General features: G+C 44.2%; 1 protein-coding gene across 2 annotated transcripts in view; it reads left to right on the forward strand.

The window, feature by feature from the left end:
* Nucleotides 1–246: 246 nt before the first annotated feature.
* LOC143935679 (G-protein coupled receptor 39-like) overlaps nt 247–19,780 on the forward strand; it is a 32,449-nt gene continuing 12,915 nt past the window's right edge. Inside the window, exon 1 of one of the 2 annotated variants that reach the window (XM_077459721.1) lies at nt 247–1,405. In XM_077459721.1, coding sequence (XP_077315847.1) covers nt 634–1,405 — 772 coding nt within the window. In that variant the 5' untranslated portion in view covers nt 247–633. Of the gene's footprint in view, nt 1,406–11,441; nt 11,527–19,780 lie in introns of those variants that run through there. The other variant, XR_013263571.1, reaches the window with a different exon arrangement.

The raw sequence follows: 19,780 nt of genomic DNA on the forward strand, positions 1-19,780 counted from the left end.
TTTACAATATGGATATAATTGTGAGGGCAATGGACCAAATAAACACACTTGTGTGAAGGATCTATGACCTAGCGAGTAACTTTTAGTTCTGAAACCTCTAACACTAACATCCTGTGATCCCCTCTCTGAAGTGAGCTCAGTAAAGGAAGCAGGGTGTTAAATTAAAAAGATCTAAAGAATAAACAGAAGAAGCAAAAAGTATAACGATAGAAATAGACTGACGCACAAAAACTTCAGACAACCAAAGTGGGCATGCCGGCGGAAAAACATCAGAAATGACTCCATCGTTATTGGAAGATTCAGCGATGAGCTGATATGATGAAGTGACGCCTTTCTCGGCAAGAATACAGCAACAGAATGATGCTGATGTCCCAGAGAAGAGAAGCTGCAGCTGACTCTAGATTACCCCAGCAACTAATTGTACAAGGTTTTTCTGCAGGAAAGGGACATGAACTGGAAACTGTCTGGTTGATAATTACCTTGGACATATAGGTTTGTAATCGGAAGACTTATTTTACAGCAGGCTGATATGCGATAAGGATATAGTCTTCGAAAGCACTGTCCAAGTCAGTTTTTTTCTGGATTAAGAAGCTGTTTTTTTTTTTTCCTGCCAGCCTGAATCTTCCTATACCAATGCCTCCAATAAGAGAAGCTCCAGAGACACCAGTCAGGCTCAGTAACTGTGCCAAGACTTTAGTGTCATTGGTTTATATCCTCCTGCTACTGGTTGGAATCCTAGGGAACACTCTAATTATTAGAGTACTGCAGAGCATACGTGGTCGACGTGGGGTCCAGACCTCCCTCAGTTATCACATGTGCAGCCTGGCATCTTGTGACATTTTACAGCTGGCACTTGGCATTCCAGCTGAGTTATATGGCAGCATCTGGAGCCCCTTCCCATGGCCACTTGGAGCAATTGGCTGTTCTGGCTTCTACTACCTGTGGGAAGTGCTCTGTTATTCTGCAATTTTTAATGTGTTGTCCTTAAGCTGTGAGAGACACCGTGCTACTTGCCAACCGCTAAGCCTCCATCTGCGTCAGTCCTCAAGGCTGCGCCTTCGGTTATGTTTACTTTGGGTAGCTTCTTTTTTGGCTGGGCTGCCCATGCTGTTTTCAATAGGCTTGGAAACTATTAGTGTGAAAGCTATCAAGGAGGAGCCTTTTGAAGTGCAGGTGTGCACTCCATTACGACAGAGGATGGGACTCTTTACTACAAGTGTCTGCATATCCTTCCTAACGTATCTAGGAGTGTTGATGGTGGTGGTTGTAACTTGCTGGAGAATGAGGAGAGCTTTGCGGGGTAATACAAGTCTAGAAGTCACAGGGCCCAATGGATCCATTCAGCTATTGGGCCGTTTCTCTGGTGGTCATACAGCAGTGCGCCGGCAAAATGCTAATCTTCTTGGTGAGTACTAGTCAAATTAAAAAAAATGTTTTCATTTTATTTTGGAAAGATCAAGGAAGGGAAAAAACACCTAAAATACAAGTAGAGAGAAAGGGCCATCGCTCCAGGCCGATCCAATAAGGCAAGTGCTTATCTTTCGGACAAAGAGCCCCAGGAGCTGGCTAATACATGTGCAGTTGAGAGGAAACGAAAAAACTCAGTAAGCACTTATTATAGTGTGAAACGCGTCATATTTTTCTGTATCACTTTTCCTGTGGACTGTATTATGTGATCTTCAATTTGTAATAAAAGGCACAAGAAAAGATTTTCTTTCCAGAGTACAGCTGTCCAGAGTTTTTTAATTTCTTCTCAACGGAAAAAAAACCCTGCCAGATTATTTTTCTCCATGTGTTTAGTTGGGGAGGTTTCCTTTCACCTGTCCTAAAGACTCAACAGGAAGTGGGAGGAAATCTAAGGAGGGCTTTCATCATATACAGTAGTCAGGGGAACTAGTATCCATGTTAGAAGATATAGGCAGCCCATAGATTATGCAATTTTCTTTCCTACCACCCCTGGAAGGAAATTGCTCAACTGATCATGTTGATGGGGAATCCCTCCTGCAGTGCTGCTGTGCTCTGCCAGCGGGAAGCGTTGGGAGCCTTCCCTGCCAGCAGAACACATATTATATAGCTGTCGACCGTGATCGCATGCAAGAAATGTGACAGGCTGGTTGTACTGAAGTCAATCGATGGATTGGCTTCAGTACAACCAGCCTGCCCAAAGATGGATTGAATCTTGGCCAGTCCTTGCTGAACCAGCTAAGATTCGATCAATTGATGGCTGGCTTTAGTCTTGGTGGCACAGTGGTGTAGTGGTTAGCACTCTCACCTAGCAGTAAAAAGGGTCACTGATTCAAATCCCAACAACGACTCTACCTGCCTGGAGTTTGCATGTTCTCCCTGTGCCTGTGTGGGTTTCCTCCGGGTAGTCTGTTTTCTCCAACACGCCAAAGACATGACAGGTTAATTGGCTTCTGTCCAAAATTGGCCCTAGTATATGAATGGGGACCTTGGATTGTGGGCTCCTTGAGGCTAGGGACTGATGTGAGTGTGCAATGTACAGGGATAGGGACAATTGTAGACACTCACTCAGGTTGAACTGGATGGGCTGGTGTCTTTATTGAACCTTACTAACTATGTAGTCTCATCTCTTGTTCTGGTGATAGCTCTATTCCAACAACATGGGCTGAGCCACAACACAAACCAAATGCAATAACAAGCCAACATTTTTCCAATAGACTCAGTTCACATAAACACAATGCACTAGTATTTGCAGGGTGAAAATGTAATATGCTGCATTTAAAAGCACTGCAGTGCATTACAACACCACAGTGTGCTGCAACACACATTATAGAAAGAAAAAAATATATTATGGCTCCAGCTGTGAACAAAAAGAAAAAAGAAAAACACCATCAATACATCAAGGAAATCCATTAAATAAAGAATATCGGTGCATGTCAAGTTGAATGCATTAAACATGTGACAACACATGTAAACACTATGGAAGTGACGTAAAGCCAACCTAAAATTTTGGTTTTCCCTTACTTTGTGGATGGGTGGATTGTCCCATTGAGGACACAAATACCATAAGTTCCTTCCCATCATATCCATATCCAAACATTGCATTCACGTATACTTTCAGGCTTGTTTAGACTGATCCACACTGCAATGTTTTCAGTGGTACAGTCCATACTAATGCATTTTGTGTGTTGGGATGTATATGTATGTAATGTATATTCAAAAACATTTACAGCAACACAGAAAGATATATATATATATATATATATATTATATATATGCAGTTCAAAATGATTTTAAATTTCCCATGTATCGTCTTTGCATTTATATGCATCTATGCATCATGTCATGTCCTTAACCAAGAACATTGAGCACACATGTACATTTCCCTCAACATGCTGCAATGTACTGCATTGGTCAGAATAGAACGGTCTGTGCATTTTGAAGCTGAGAACAGCAAATGAGTTTTAAAAAGTTCAGTCCACCTGAAAGACACGTCCATCATGGTCCAACTCAAGAGAGGAACTCGCCCCCAGTCATTGGTATTCTACCATAGCCCCATGGATCCAGAAGTACAGTAGGAAGGAAGTATGCCATATGATGACCAATGATCATATGATGATACAATGACCGAGAATAGAGAAACCAATAGCCTATTAACATGATGGATACAACTCACTCTGGAACAAATGGATTATCTTTATGAACACTGATGAGATCCTGGTTTGGACCTACGTGAATACAAATAGCTGTCCGTATTGTCCTTTTTAAATTACATTTTAATTTGCATACACACAACATTTCCAACCAGAACAGTCTTCCTCACCTTTCACCCAATCCCCTCCCCTACCCCTTCATTCATTTTCTTCACCTATATCATACCTCCCAACTGTCCCTGATTTGGAGGGACTGTCTCTGATTTGGAGCAATGTCCCTCTTTCCTCCTCATTTGGTCCTCATTTTGTTCTGATCCATATAGTTGTACATAAAATGCACTTTTTATCTTTTAAAAAGTGTTTCCCAGTGCTAAACCTCTCATCCAAATTCTAAATTACTGTATTTGTAAAATTTAAAAGGCAATATAAATGAATAATAGTGGTAAAAAATATCCCTTGTGGTTTTGATTAACCTTTTTTTTTTTTTTTTGTTAATTCTCCTTTAAGGGGGGTGTGGCAGGGTGCGTGTTCTATGCCTACATATGTTTGCTAGTAGGTGTCCCTCATTCCCATCTCAAAATGTTGGCAGGTATGCCTATATTTCCAGTATGGTTTCACATGTATCATCCTTTCTCCTGCTTCTTTTTTATACATTCCATCACAGCTAAATGCCTGAACACAAAGTTAAATGCCTGGAGCTTTTTGGTAGCTCAAACCGCGTAGATTTGAGTGTTTTTGGTGCATTTTTTTGTTCCCATAGAAATTAATAGAAATGCACCATTCGCACCCAAACCCAACCAAGAAAATAAATAAATAAATAAATAAATAAAAATAATAATAATTTATTTATTTTGTTTGTAGGGGTAGGGTGTTTAGTTATTTTTTTTAAATTATATTTTATTTTTTTAAGGGTTAGGGTTAGTTATTTATTATTATTATTATTAGTAGTAGTAATAGTAGTAGTATTAAAACCCTAACCCTAAAATAAAAATAAAAAATAACTCTATGTCAGGAAGCTAGCTCAGCTAATACTAATTCTCATACAGCTAATGCAAATTCTTCTGCAGCTCCTGCTCATTCCCATACAGTTAATGCTCATGCACACAGATAAGCTCAGGCTAATATCCAGTGTGCACTAACACGTAGGCGCCTCCTGACCACCCTGTTGTATTACTGTGTATGACTCCAGCTCACCTTGATTACATCCCAGACTATGGCAGTCACCTGCTTTCAAACTACTGGCACCTGTGCTTCTGCTTTTTGAGCCTTGTACCTCTGTCACCATATTCAGGAGTGCTCAGTCCAGAGCTGCAAGGAAAGCCCCCTCGTTAACTCAGCCTCCAGCCAAGGTACTTGACACCTTGACCCAGGGGTAGGGAACCTTTTTGGCTGAGAGAGCCATGAACGCCACACATTTTAAAATGTAATTCCGTGAGAGACATACAATATGTTTAAAACTAAATACAAGTGCATTTTATGTAAGACCAATGTACAACATGTCTCTGAATTAAACAATCAGGTGTTCTTTATCAAGGGATAAATCACAGAACAATACGGCAACGTTGCCGAACATGACATGACCTCTGAATTCTTTTTAAAGTGGAAGTAAACTCCCCTATCGTTTTCAGCCAAGGAAGCTGCCATCTTTGCCTCTGTTTAATCTTCAACTGCTATGGTGCACATGTGATTCGTTATGACACCAGCCATTGGATAGTTTGATAGTTTGGCTGAGAACACAGCCAATGTGCAGTTAGCATTCCCGGCATGCCTTTTTTTTTAACTGTTTAAATCGATGGGTTTACTTCCACTTTAATAACGTTGTTATGCTGTTGCTAACCAATGATGAATAAAGTACTTCTTACCATTAATGCGACTTCTGGTGCTGCATGGTTTTGCTGATGGCTTTGTAGTCTGGATGATACATGGTGAGGTTAAGCTTCATGCAGGCGTTGAGACTTCCATCCGTTAAACGTAATCGTAATTTCGATTAATTATAACTGTAATGTCACATCTCCCCCACTGTAATATCCACATCTCCCCACGTCTCCCCCAATGTAATATCCACATCTCCCCCCACTGTAATATCCATGTCATCTCCCCCACTGTAATATCCACGTCATCCCCCCCACTGTAATATCCATAATCTCCCCCACTGTAATATCTACGTCTCCCCCACTGTAATATCCACATCATCTCCCCCACTGTAATATTTACATCTCCCCCACTGTAATATTTACATCTCCCCACTGTAATATCCACGTCATCTCCCCCACTGTAATATCCACGTCATCTCCCCCACTGTAATATCCACGTCATCTCCCCCACTGTAATATCCACGTCATCTCCCCCACTGTAATATCCACATCATCTCCCCCACTGTAATATCCACATCATCTCCCCCACTGTAATATCCACATCATCTCCCCCAATGTAATATCCACGTCATCTCCCCCACTAATATATCCACATTTCCCCCCACTGTAATATCCACATCTCCCCCACTGTAATATCCATGTCATCTCCCCACACTGTAATATCCATGTCATCTCCCCACACTGTAATATACACTTCTCACTGTAATATCCACGTCATCTCCCCACACTGTAATATCCATGTCTCCCCCACTGTAATATACACTTCTCCCTCACTGTAATATCCATATCTCCCCCACGTAATAACCACGCCCCCCCCCCCTGTAATATCCACGTCTCCCCCACTCTAATATCCACGTCATCCTCCCACACTGTAATATCCACGTCATCTCCCCACACTGTAATATGCACTTCTCCCCCACTGTAATATCCACGTCATCTCCCCACACTGTAATATCCATGTCTCCCCCACTGTAATATACACTTTTCCCCCACTGTAATATGCACTTCTTCCCTATGCCTGACTCTGCTTGCTTACCACTAGGCAGATCCAGGAGCAGATGAGGCGGGCGGTGATGATGACGTCAGCACGTCGCTCACCTAGGCTGCCGCCGGGTGTACCAAGATGGCCACGGCTCCGGAGCTAGGCCAAAGCCACGGCCTTTCCTATGGGCTCAATCCGCGGATCGGCATACCACACGATCCGCGGATTGAGAGCCAGATGTAGCCATCAAAAGAGCCACATCTGGCTCGTGAGCCATAGGTTCCCGACCCCTGCCTTAACCCCTAATCCTAACCTTAACCTCAACTCCTAATCCTAACCCTAACCTTAACTCTAACCCTCTACCCTTATGAAAAAAAAATAACAAATGAATAATAAATAAAAAAGAAATAAAAGCTAAGAAAAAAGCTGAAATAACTATCAACAAAGGATGCAACAGATGATAGATTTCTCTATTGGCTAATAAAAAAACGGCAAAGCGCAAAAACGTGTGCAAGACATACGACAAAACTCACGAAAAACATTTAAAGGTGCTACGCTCAGGTGTGAATGCAGCCTTAGTACTGTCAACACTTTGAATGACAATTGCACAGTCATGCTGCATTGTACCCATTTGTTTCATACAAATAGAGCTTTCTTTTGGTGCCATTTAATCACCACAGTTTTTTTTTTATTTCTTGCTAAACAAATGAAAACAGACCAAAAATGTTGAAATAAAACGGTTTTCATAGTTTGTTATAAAATTTTGTAAATAAGTCATTTTTCTCTGATGTGCACTGATGAGGCTGCAATGATTGCCACTGATAGGGAGGTACTGATGGGCACTGGTGTGCACTGATAGGGAGGTACTGATGGGCACTGATAGGCTGCGCTGACAGGTGGCACTGATAAGGCAGTACTGATGGGCACAGATAGGCTGCACTGATGGGCACTAATGAGGCTGTACTGGTGTGCACTGATAAGGAGGTACTGATGGGCACTGATAGGTTGCACTGACAGGTGGCACTGATAAGGCTGCACTGGTGTGCACTGATAGGGAGGTACTGATGGGCACAGATAGGCTGCACTGATGAGGCTGCACTGGTGTGTACTGATAGGGAGGCACTGATGAGGCCGCACTGGTGTGTACTGATAGGGAGGCACTGATGGGCACTGATGAGGCTGCACTGGTGGGCACTGAGAGGTGACACTGTTGGGCACTGGTTGTCAGCACTAATAGGCAGCACTGATAGGTGACACTGAGGAGGCACTGATGGGCAATGATTGGAGCACTGATGAGCACTGATTGGCAGCACTGTTGGGCACTGTTGGGACTGTACTAATAATCAGTGCCCTGATTATCATTGTAGATGTCCTCTCCCACACTGTCAGTGTGAGGAAAGAAATGCCAATAAGCGGCTTGTGTTTACATTGTGATTAGCTGTCATTGGACACAGCTGATCACATGGCAAAGGGCCGTTATGATTGGCCCTTTACCCTGATCTGTGATTAGCTATGTTCTAAGGACGCAGCGATCACAGAACATGCCACCCACATGGCGCTGGCAATGTAACCCCATGCTGTAGCCATCTTTTGGCTATAGCGCGGGCAGGAATTGGTTAAAGCCAGCCATAGAAGGTGCAATTTCCTTGAAAATTGCTTGATTCCCCCTATCAACACAGTCAGTGTTGATGGCGGTATGCCTCCCACTAAGCTATTGTATTCTCCCGGGGCGCTGTGGTGGGAGCCGTCCTTGCCCAGAGAAAACAGAGTGATTACTGCTAGCATGTATTAAAGGCCAAATGGGCTTCACTATATTCCACAGAGAGCTCTCTGGTCAGCATTTTGCTATTCTTTGCTAACTAGACACAGGGTGAGTTACGGTAGTCCTTGACCAAGCTGCATTACTTTAACTGCGACAGGAAAAAATTTCAAAACCTGTCTGTGCTGTTTGACAGGAATCTCTGGATAAGAACATTTTCGAAATAAGGCAGTTCATTTTCTGGCATGTCATATAGTTCCTGCGTGCATATTATAGCTGCCTGGTTCACACCTATGCATTTTTTAGTGTATTTTCAGTTTTTCAGAAATACACTACATACAGTCCACATAACATGGTTTCCTATGGATGTAACCCACATCTGTGTATTTTATGAAAAGGACCAGCGACTTTTTTCTGTTTTTTTGGTTCCATAGACTTAAATGGAAAAAAAATGTGTATTGAAAAATGCAAAATGCACCTGAAATATGCAAACTGTAACCAGCATAGGTGTGAATCAGGCCTTAATTGACACTAAATTCTGATTTAAAAAAAAGAAAAATTCTATATAAAAGTATTTATTCATAACTCAGAAAGTACCTTCTTAGGCTGGATTCACACCTATGCATTTTAGTGCTTTTTGCATTTTGCAGATTTTATCTAATATTATTGTATGATTTAGCTAATTTCGCATTTTTGTATCTCTATGACATCTGTAATATTTACATACTGTTTGTGCTGTTCTAAAAGGCCCTGACAAAGTGGGGTGCATGTACAGAAATAGTCGGGGGCACCGATCATCAGTGCAGCCCTATCAGTGCCTTGATTATCAGTGTAGCTCCATCAGTGCCCATCGAAGCAGCCCCATGAGTGCTGTCCTTCAGTGCCCATAATTGCTGCCCATAAGTGCTGCATATCAGTGCTCTTCAGTGCCTCCTCATCAGTGCTGCCTATCAGTGCCACCTATCAGTGCAGCCTCATCAGTGTCTCCCCATCAGTGCTGCCTAACAATGCCCATCAGTGCCTCCTCATCAGTGCTGCCTATCAGTGCTTCCTATCAGTGCCCATCAGTGCTGCCTATCAGTACCCATCAGTGCCTCCTATCAGTTCCCATTAATGCAGCTTATCAGTACCGCCTATCAGTGCTTCCTATCAGTGCCACATATCAGTGCCCATTAATGCAGCCTATCAGTGCCCATCAGTGCAGCCTCATCAGCGCACATCAGTGAAGGATTAAAATAACTTATTTGCAACATTTTATAACAGAAACTAAAAAAAAGATTTTTTTTCAAAATTTTCAGACTCTTTTGTTTGTTTAGCAAAAAATAAAAAACCCAGTGGTGATTAAATGGCATCAAAGAAAACTATCAGTTTAACGGTTTGCCGACTGGCTCACGCCAATATATGTCGGCAGAAGGGTACGTACAGGCATATTAACGTACATGTATGTTGCCCTTTAAGAAGCAGTTTGTAGGCGCGCATGACGATTGTGATTGCGAGTCCCGAGATACCCGCGATCGTCTATTAATAAAAATGCCATAAAACAATCCCCTGTTTTGTAGACGCTATAACTTTTGTGCAAACCAATCAATAAACGCTTATTGCAATTTTTTTTTACCAAAAATATGTAGAAGAATACGTATCGGCCTAAACTGAGGGGAAAACTTTTTTTTCTATATTTTTTGGAGATAATTATTATAGCAAAAAGTAAAAAATAACGTGTTTTTTTTTTTTTTAAATTGCCGCTCTTTTTGTTTATAGAGCAAAAAAAAAAAAACGCACAGGTGATCAAATACCACCAAAAGAAATCTCTATTTGTGGGAAAAAAAGGACATCAATTTTGTTTGGGAGCCACGTCACACGACTACGCAATTGTCAGTTAAAGTGTCGCTGTGCCGAATCGCAAAACACGCTCTGGTCTTTTGCCAGCCAAATGCTCCGGGGCTGAAGTGGTTAAAAAATGATAAAAATTCTAAATGGGTACAGTGTTGCATGACCGCACAATTGTCATTCAATGTGCAGTAGTGCTGAAAGCTGAAAATTGCTCTGGGCAGGAAGGGTGCCCAGTAAGCAAGTGGTTAAATAGTGTATTCACAGAACAGTACAAAAACTAAGGTAGGTACACATTATCAATCGCAGCACCTAAAAAGACAGAAACAAAAATGACATAAAAGAATCGTCATTTTATTTATACAAAAAGTAGATAACTGGGAGTTACCATACTCACACGGTCATAAAAAATTAATCACGTGTATCTAACATACTATGGCTCAGGGTGTAGCTAAGACAAACCTCATCCCTAGGTCATACTGATGACAAATATAAAGATTTATGAATCTTTGTCTGGAGTATGACCTAGCAATGAGGTGTGTCTTAGCTACACCCTGAGCCATATGTTAGATACACGTGATGAGTTTTTTATGACCGTGTGAGTTTGGTAACTCCCAGTTATCTTTTTGTGCAAATAAAATCAGAATTCTTTACAGTCAGTTTTTTGGGTGCCTTAGGGTGTCAGTTTTGTACTGTTCTTTGAATATACTCTTTAGAGTTGATCGACACAGCACACAAGAGTCTGACAGTTCCCTACATTTCCAAGTCCGGTGGTTAAATAGTGGACGTGGTTAAATTATGATGGCCGGGAGAGGACAATCTTCCTCAGCACCAGGGGCATTACTTGGATTGTAAGAAAACTGAGGCACCTTTGGATGCCCCAATGGGAGTAGTAATGTGGTGTCAGCACCACATGGTAGCAAACAGTGGGTATGGCCAAGCTGTTAACAGTGGGAGGGGCTTAAAGGTCACAGTTACACAAAACCCGGGCTTCCTCGTTTGGATCGATTGCTGTGCCACAGAGAAGAGTCTTAAAAAAATAAAAATAAACCTCAGCACAATCATTTAAAAAAAAAAAAATGCTGCCACTACATACCTTGCTTTTGCACACACTGAAAATAAACAGAGAGCTAACACTTTTTTATAGTCAGGGGCTGCTTAGCAACCAGCTACTGTTGAGACTGTTGAATACTTAGGTGAGAAGCATGCAGGGCCACCATCAGGGGGGTACAGCCCATACACTTGTAAGGGGCCCCAGCGTCTGGATGGGCCCGGCCAACTGGCAAGGATATGAGAAGGCGGGGCGGGTGCAGAGGAGCTCCGGATGCTCCTGTATGTGTATGAGTCGGAAGGCTGCTGCTCTCTCATGAGATGACATTTGGCTCTTTGCTGCCACCTCTGTCCATTTCCTGCATGTGCACCCCTCTACATATGGAAACAAGAGCTGGGACTAGGAACGCCTTACAAGTAAGGGCTGTTGTGCGGGGGTGCTGTGTGTGCGATTGTCTACATGCCTGTGTGTATACATGTCTCTCTGTATGTGTACATGTCTCTGTGTATATGTCTCTGTATGTCTGTACATGCCTGTGTATGTTTACATGTCTTTGTGTGTGTATGTATGTGCTTGTCATATACACACCTGTGAGTGGTTCTAGAAACGTACAGGTGTGAGGAGGGCTCAGAGCGTACAGGTGTGAGGAGGGCTCAGAGCGTACAGGTGTGAGGGGCTTAGAGCGTACATGTGTGGGGGGGGGGGGGCTCAGAGCGTACATGTGTGAGGGGGGGGGATCAGAGCGTACATGTGTGAGGGGGGGGGATCAGAGCGTACATGTGTGAGGGGGGGGGATCAGAGTGTACATGTGTGAGGGGGGGGGATCAGAGCGTACATGTGTGAGGGGGGGGGGATCAGAGCGTACATGTGTGAGGGGGGGATCAGAGCGTACATGTGTGAGGGGGGGGGGATCAGAGCGTACATGTGTGAGGGGGGGGGATCAGAGCGTACATGTGTGAGGGGGGGGGGGATCAGAGCGTACATGTGTGAGGGGGGGCTCAGAGCGCACAGGTGTGAGGGGGGGCTCAGAGCGCACAGGTGTGAGGGGGGGCTCAGAGCGCACAGGTGTGCGGGGGCTCAGAGCGTACAGGTGTGAGGGATATAGTTGCCACCTCATCCCTTTAAACCCGAACACGTATGAATTACACAGGTTCTGAGGCTAATTTCATGCAGATAAGGTGAATTTAAAGTGATTTTAATTATCAACCTTAATCAGCCACAGAAACTGTAATTAATATGTGTTCGGTTTTAAATGGATGAGGTGGCAACCCTAGTGAGGGGGCTCAGAGCGCACAGGTGTGAGGGGGGGCTCAGAGCGCACAGGTGTGAGGGGAGCTGAGAGCGCACAGGTGTGAGGGGAGCTGAGAGCGCACAGGTGTGAGGGGGGGGCCTCAGAGCGCACAGGTGTGAGGGGGGGCTCAGAGCGCACAGGTGTGAGGGGGGGCTCAGAGCGTACAGGTGTGAGGGGAGCTGAGAGCGCACAGGTGTGAGGGGAGCTGAGAGCGCACAGGTGTGAGGGGGGGGCCTCAGAGCGTACAGGTGTGAGGGGGGGCTCAGAGCGTACAGGTGTGAGGGGGGGGGCTCAGAGCATACAGGTGTGAGGGGGGGCTCAGAGCGTACAGGTGTGAGGGGGGGCTCAGAGCGTACAGGTGTGAGGGGGGGCTCAGAGCGTACAGGTGTGAGGGGGGGCTCAGAGCGTACAGGTGTGAGGGGGGGGCTCAGAGCGTACAGGTGTGAGGGGGGGCTCAGAGCGTACATGTGTGAGGAGGGCTCAGAGCGTACAGGTGTGAGGGGGAGCTCAGAGCATACATGTGTGAGGGGGGGGGCTGAGAGCGTACAGGTGTGAGGGGGGGCTGAGAGCGTACAGGTGTGAGGGGGGGCTGAGAGCGTACAGATGTGAGGGGGGCTCAGAGCGTACAGATGTGAGGGGGGGCTCAGAGCGTACAGATGTGAGGGGGGGCTCAGAGCGTACAGGTGTGAGGGGGGGCTCAGAGCGTACAGGTGTGAGGGGGGGCTCAGAGCGTACAGGTGTGAGGGGGGGCTCAGAGCGTACAGGTGTGAGGGGGGGCTCAGAGCGTACAGGTGTGAGGGGGCTCAGAGCGTACAAGTGTGAGAGGGGCTAAGGCACTGAAGAAATTGATGGGATGGCTAGTGGGCAGATGTGGTGGGACGGCCAGTGGGCGGGACCCTGGGGAATGTTGGTGGTCAGGCTCGGGGGGCGGCCTAAAGCTGTGTAAGGGGCCCCACAATTTCTGATGGCTGCCCTGGAAGCATGTTATGCACGTTATAATATACACTATATTACCAAAAGTATTGGGACACGCACATGAACTTTAATGGCATCCCAGTCTAAGCCCTTGTACACACGATCGGATAATCTGTCGGAATGCGTCCTATCGGACAGTGTCGTCGGATAATCCGACTGTGTGTGGTATGCATTGGACTGATTCCGTCCGAATCTCCGTCGGACCCAATTTTCCAACATGTTGGAAATATTTCCCGACCAACTGGGCCGGTCGGACATACTCCGATCATGTGTAGAGCATTTTGATCGGACCAAGTGCCACGCATGCTTGCATTCAAATTCCGACATGGAAGCGCTCGTTCAGGTAAAACTACTGCTCGTAAGCGATATAGCACATTCGTCACGCTGCAATGGTAAAAAATCATTCATCAAGCGCATTCTTTTGTTCTTTAACAATGCTGCAAGAACCAACTTCTTTTGATGCTCATAGTCACACACACTTCTCCCGAACGGATTTCATTACTCTTTTTTAACCATTTCAGCAATACAATTTTAGTTTGCGTCACATCTATACAATTTTTGATTTGGTTTTTTATTTTTTGGATGTTTTTTTGGGGGGGGGGGGGGGGGGATTCCCTAAAAATCTCCTTTAAAGACACTTTGCTCATTTCTCCTTATTTATTTATATTTTTTTTGTGTGTAAACTTACAACAACATCATTATTGTATTTTTTATATTTTCTTTTTCTTTTTTAATCTACAGGAGGTTGTTAAGTGTTGGTACCCCTTGTTATTTAGTTCACTTTGTATTTTTGAAATGTACCTGCCTGCTCACAAATAAACTATACTTTTGGAAGGAAAACACATTACACAAGTATTTCATCAAAGAAAAAAAAATTATTTTGTTCGCTAGAAACTAAAAATAAGAACGCAGCACTGGAGAAACTTCTTAACTTTGGTGCAGCCTTTGGCCCCCAGGGCAGACATGACTAAATGAGATATTAAAAAATTGGTGGCCTGAGGAGTAGATATCTCAGGGAGAGAAGTCTTGTCCAGAAGTCCTAGAGAACAGTAAATTCAGATGCCATTTATGTTCCCAGGATGTGGATCTTCAAGAGGCTGCATCTTCTGGCAGACCAGACTGAAACCAGGCCATCACTCTCTCGTCTTCCTTCGGGACTTCCCACCAGGCATCCTTCTAGGCTGTGGCTGGGCTCCTGTAGTTGGGGCAGGAGGAGGAGAAGGAGGGCGTTGTTCGACCTCCTGGCTGCCACTTGCCACAGCCTCCCCCCCCGGCTGAGGTCTTCCTGTGTATGAAAAGGGGACATAGTTTTAGTTTTTTGATCATCAATCACACCATTTTGTGCTCCTGGCTTTTGCTAATTGAATGTTACCAAATAGAACAGACTATCATTCTGACACCAGCATTTTTCTTTCCCGTCCCAATCATTTTTGGTCACTACTGTCTATTGAGATGTAAACCACTTGGAGAAATCTCAACTTACTGATCAATAAGAACATCTAGTTAACATCATTAAATGTAACACAAGAAATACGTTCAACAATGCAATACCTGTCTCAAGCTGGGCCCCACCACATGGTGCTGCCTGGAAGACCCAGGTTGGACATCAGGAGCCTCAGCTGGGGGGTGAAGGATGCCTTGGAGGAAGCCTGGAGAGTGGTGGCCTGGGTACCCCTTGGTCTACCAGAAAATGCAGCCTGTCAAAGTGCACCATCCTGGGGTAATAAACAGCATCTGTATCTCCTGCTCTCAAGGACTCCAGGTGCTTCTTTCTCTCCCTGAAATATGTAAGCTTCATGGCCACAATTTTGCGATTCAGATAGGTCATGTCTGCCGTGGGGACCATGATCTGCAACAAAGCAAGCAGTTTCTCCAGTGCTGCGTTCCTCTTTGATCTGTCATTATAAAACTTGTGGAACTGCCACAGGCAGGGCATCTCCATGTACAGTTCTATGAATAGCCCCATAAAGTTGGCATTGGTGAATGGATCCATTTTGTCTGCAAGACACAACACAAGACAAACCCTCAATTACTAATAATGCAATTAAAATCCCTCCTAATCTTGTCCCAACATCGGCCTAGATACAAGCAGTCTAGTCTAGTGAAGCACCAAGTTAAAAATGTTACCTTCGTTTCCACGTTCGTCGTGTCCGTGCCTCAAACTCGCCTCCCAGATCGTATGGACAATACACATGTGTTGCGTTTTATATACAGTGCGCATGCGTGAAACTCACAACGTCCCCTGATGTTCTTTCCAGACTATTCCCCACCCCTTCGCTTCCCACGCAGTGGGGAGAGCACATGGTGGAGAGAACGCAGGTGCGCACTAATAGTTCCACTAACGAGGAGGAGGGTGAGGAAAGCCCGGAGCCTGAAACGTCCCGATCCAGGAAGACAAGATTTAAGGCCTCAAATATGTCTTTTGGAGAGATGTTGGAGATGGTCGACATATTGATCTGGACCGACTATGATGGGAAGTATGGACCTTACCCAAATATCAGAAAGGCCAAGATCTTGAATAAAGTTGTGAAGAGTCTTCTGAAGAATTTTGGGGTACACCGATCCAAGGATCAACTGAGAAAACGCTGGTCAGACCTGAAACTGAGGGAGCACGAGCAGTACCTAAGGATCAAGCGTGTTCTTAAAAAAAGTAAGTAGTTGTGTGTTAATATGATTATTCTTGCTTGCATACATGCTCCATGTGCTTTGATTTCATGTTGTGCATTTTAAAATGGCCACTTTCAAGGTCATGGTTTCGTTAGTTCGTATGAAACATCGTTCTGCAGGGAAGTATTCCAGCTTAACAAAGTGTCCCCAATAATGTTCTCACCTTGTAACTCGGCCCAAAAACACAATTGTACAACACTTCCAAGCAATGTTTCATATTCCTATTTCTGCCCTCTGTGTGCTAATTAATCTTTGTTTACATTCTCATAGGGGAGAGAAGACTCGGCAAGTATGAAGACACCAGGGACCACACCCCTCTCAAAGAAAGGCAACAGAGGAGCAGGAGGAGGAGGAGAAAGGAGAGATTGTGGAAGTTGGACAAATTGTCACCACAACAGGTGAGTGTTGGAGAACACAGCTTCCGGTAAGCTCATCAAGGTATATCACCATATTTGGATTACATGGTGTGTTTGTTTGCTTTGTTTTCTAGGTGATGTGGAAGAAGATTCCCGTTTTACCAGTGAAAGTGCCCAGATCTTGATCGGGGAGATAAGGGGGTGCAATAGGGATTTGGAAATTGTACAACAAAACATCAATGATGTTAAAAATAAAATGAAGAACATCATTGATGTTTTGGGGAGAGTGTGAAAACTAAAAAACCTAGATAGGGTTTTATTTTTGCTTTTTAACATAAAAATGTTGTATTTTGCATAATTAAAAATGTGGAAGATGCAAAGAGTGTGTAAACATGCGCTATCTCCCATCATGGGGGATCAATGTACATGTTTTGTGGAAAGTGTCTGAGATGAAGGGGTTGCATCCCCAAAGCATGTACATTGATCCCCCCATGATGGGAGATAGCACATGTTGACACACTGTGTGCATCTTCCAAATTAGTTTTTTTCAGGGGTGACACCCCATGTGATGAAGGCAATATCAGCCCAGTTTGTACATACTCAGGTCTGATATTGTCTTCACTTTTCCAAGTTGAACTTTGTAAGTTCCTGTGTTCTGTATTTTACGGTTTGATGCATGCCTGTTTACACAAAAAAAACAAGTAAAAGAAAATATGATTAAACTCTGTTTTGGATACACAAAATCTCTTGGTTTGTTGTAAAAACCTTTTAATAAACGCACATGAATTCTCAACAATGTGTGGCTTCCTTTTTCATTGGGCTTAAAATGTATTTGTAGTCAAATTTGAGTTTGTGCTGAGAAGGAGTGTGATTTACTAATGGCAACTCCACTTTGCACTCCAAGTGCAGTTTCAGGCCGCGTACACACGGGCGGACTGTTCGCCCAACTTTGTTCGTCAAACAATCCGACAAACAGTCCGCTCAAAATTTGCATGAACGGACTTGACCACACACGATGAACGAACAGTCCGCTGAAAGCGTGCGCGATGACGTGAACGGCACGTACGACGGGACGAGAAATTCGACGTCCAATACACTGCAATGCAACCTTCGCCGTGTAAATCCTTTCTGAGCATGCGCGAAACTTAGTTTGTCGAACAAGCCTACACACGAGTGGACTGTCCGCTGAAACCAAGTTTCAGCGGACTGTCTTACGGAAATTCCGAAAAACTTTGTTCGACAGACTGTCCGCTGAAACTGTCCGCTGAAGCCCACACACGAGCGGACTGTCCGCTGAAACACTGTTCAGCGGACAAAGTTGGGCGAACAGTCCGCCCGTGTGTACGCGGCCTCAGGTGTACTTTTGCAGTGCACTTGTAGTGCATAGTGGATGTGCCTTTAGTAAAAAGCACCCACAGTGATGTGTAAATTTGGACAATCTTGCCATTTTCCTGCCATGGTGCTGAAAATTAGCATGATTTTGATCAGTACATTAGTTAACAAAAAGAAGGTGTGTGTGTAGCAGACACACAACATAATAAGATTATCTTAAAAAGAGACTGTCCCCTCATCTCGCTCTGAACTTGGGTTTGCACTGTTGGTGAAAAAGGCACAACTTTAATAAAACTGGCAAAGTGGGAGGCCACAGTCTGCCATTCCTGTGGCGTTGAAGGACACTGTGTAGTGACACAAGAACAAAAACTAGTAATTTGACAAATCAACATTGCAAGCAGATTAGACACCCACATTTTTTGACAAAATTAGTATAACATTTTTTAACTGAGTATTTAAAGCCTAAAGTATAAGGTCCCCTTATGAGAGTCATATCCCCCCCCCCCCCCATCTGATGGGCCCTTGCTAAAAAATGAGGGGGGATGTTTAGGACAGGTAACGCTCTCCACTTGATTGAAAGCTGAATGCCTAAATAACGTGTGATACTTTGTGAAGCCCCTCCTTAGTTACACTATTGGCAGCCCACCGGACAGGTAAGAAGTGTCATAATAACAAAATGGAAGGACATTTTGACATTCTGCTATTACATAGCAAGAAAATTGATGTGTTAAAAAAATAAAAATAGCATTTGAAAGTATTGAGGCAGGCCCTTACACTACATGCTTTGGTGAATTTGTCCATAAATGTGATCATGAAAAAGGTATTTAGAGTGTGTATTGGGTCGGGTCAAGCCATCAGATAGAAGATTGCTATCAGCTGAGGTAGCAGTTGGGGAGAGGAGGGTTCCTAATGAGTTTGGCACAACTCTAAAAAACAAAAAAAGGTCACTTTGCATGAATTGAAGCACACACATCACATTTGTAGAGATTTTAGGGGGTGTTTAGGGGAAAGCAATACTATGGAGCTGCCAAAAGACATTGTTAAGTGACTAGACTATAGTTTTAGGGGCCAAGAAGAGCATGGTGGGGAAGTTAGTGAGGCAAATCTGCATGAGGACAAAGGGGCAGAGCATATGAATTAGAGCATATTGCAATGATGGTAATTAGGGAATGAGGAAAGAAATGCAAGACATTAGCAATCATGAAATACATATAATGTGATGTTTAAGGATAAAACTTAGCATAATATAGTCCTTCTGCAGGAGCTGAATGATGGCAGAACAGGTCTCTGGAATAATGATCCCCAGAGCCTGGGGGGAGATGCCTGTAGAGAACTTGAGGTCCTGAAGGCTTCTCCCTGTCGCCAAGTAGCGCAACGTGGCGATGAGCCTCTGCTCCGGAGTGATGGCTTGCCGCATGCAGGTATCCTGCCTGGTGATATAAGGGGTCAGCAAAGCCAGCAGACGGTGAAAAACGGGGTCCGTCATCCTGAGAAAAATCCAGAAATGAACAGGATTATTCTCGCGGATCTCAAGGAAGCAAAGGCATGTTGGTCCACAAACGCCTCCCCTCCCTGTTCATGGACCGGGCTTGTGTCAAAGTCAAAGTAAGAACCCCAACACGAAGCCCCTGCACAGCACAAACTGTACGATGAGTACGTGGATGAAACATGTTTTGAAAACGGTCGGCTGGTCAGAACGGATACCAGAAAGCACCGATAAACAGCAAGGCCTGAAAGGACGACCTGAATAGCAGAAGCAAGCAGACAATAAAAAATGCCTTTCAAAGCGTACTATACCAAGATATAGTCCACAATGAGAAGCAAATACTTAATGACTGCACGCACTGATTATCAGATACGCAAAGACAAGCACAAACTGAAGAGCGGTAGCGATCTGAATCACTAATCTGAAAGAAAGCGCAAACCGTCTCTCACCAAACTTCTACTAAAACCCGAGATCAGCAGAAGGAGCTGCCAGACGTGGTGCTGAACTTCCTTTTTCTAGTCCCGCCGTACACGGCTTACATCACCGCGTTCTTGGCAACCGCT

This window comes from Lithobates pipiens, unplaced genomic scaffold (genome assembly GCF_037356315.1).
Source record: "Lithobates pipiens isolate NorthernLeopardFrog02 unplaced genomic scaffold, aLitPip1_a1.2 Scaffold_28, whole genome shotgun sequence".
In the NCBI taxonomy this organism is placed as follows: Eukaryota; Metazoa; Chordata; class Amphibia; order Anura; family Ranidae; genus Lithobates; species Lithobates pipiens.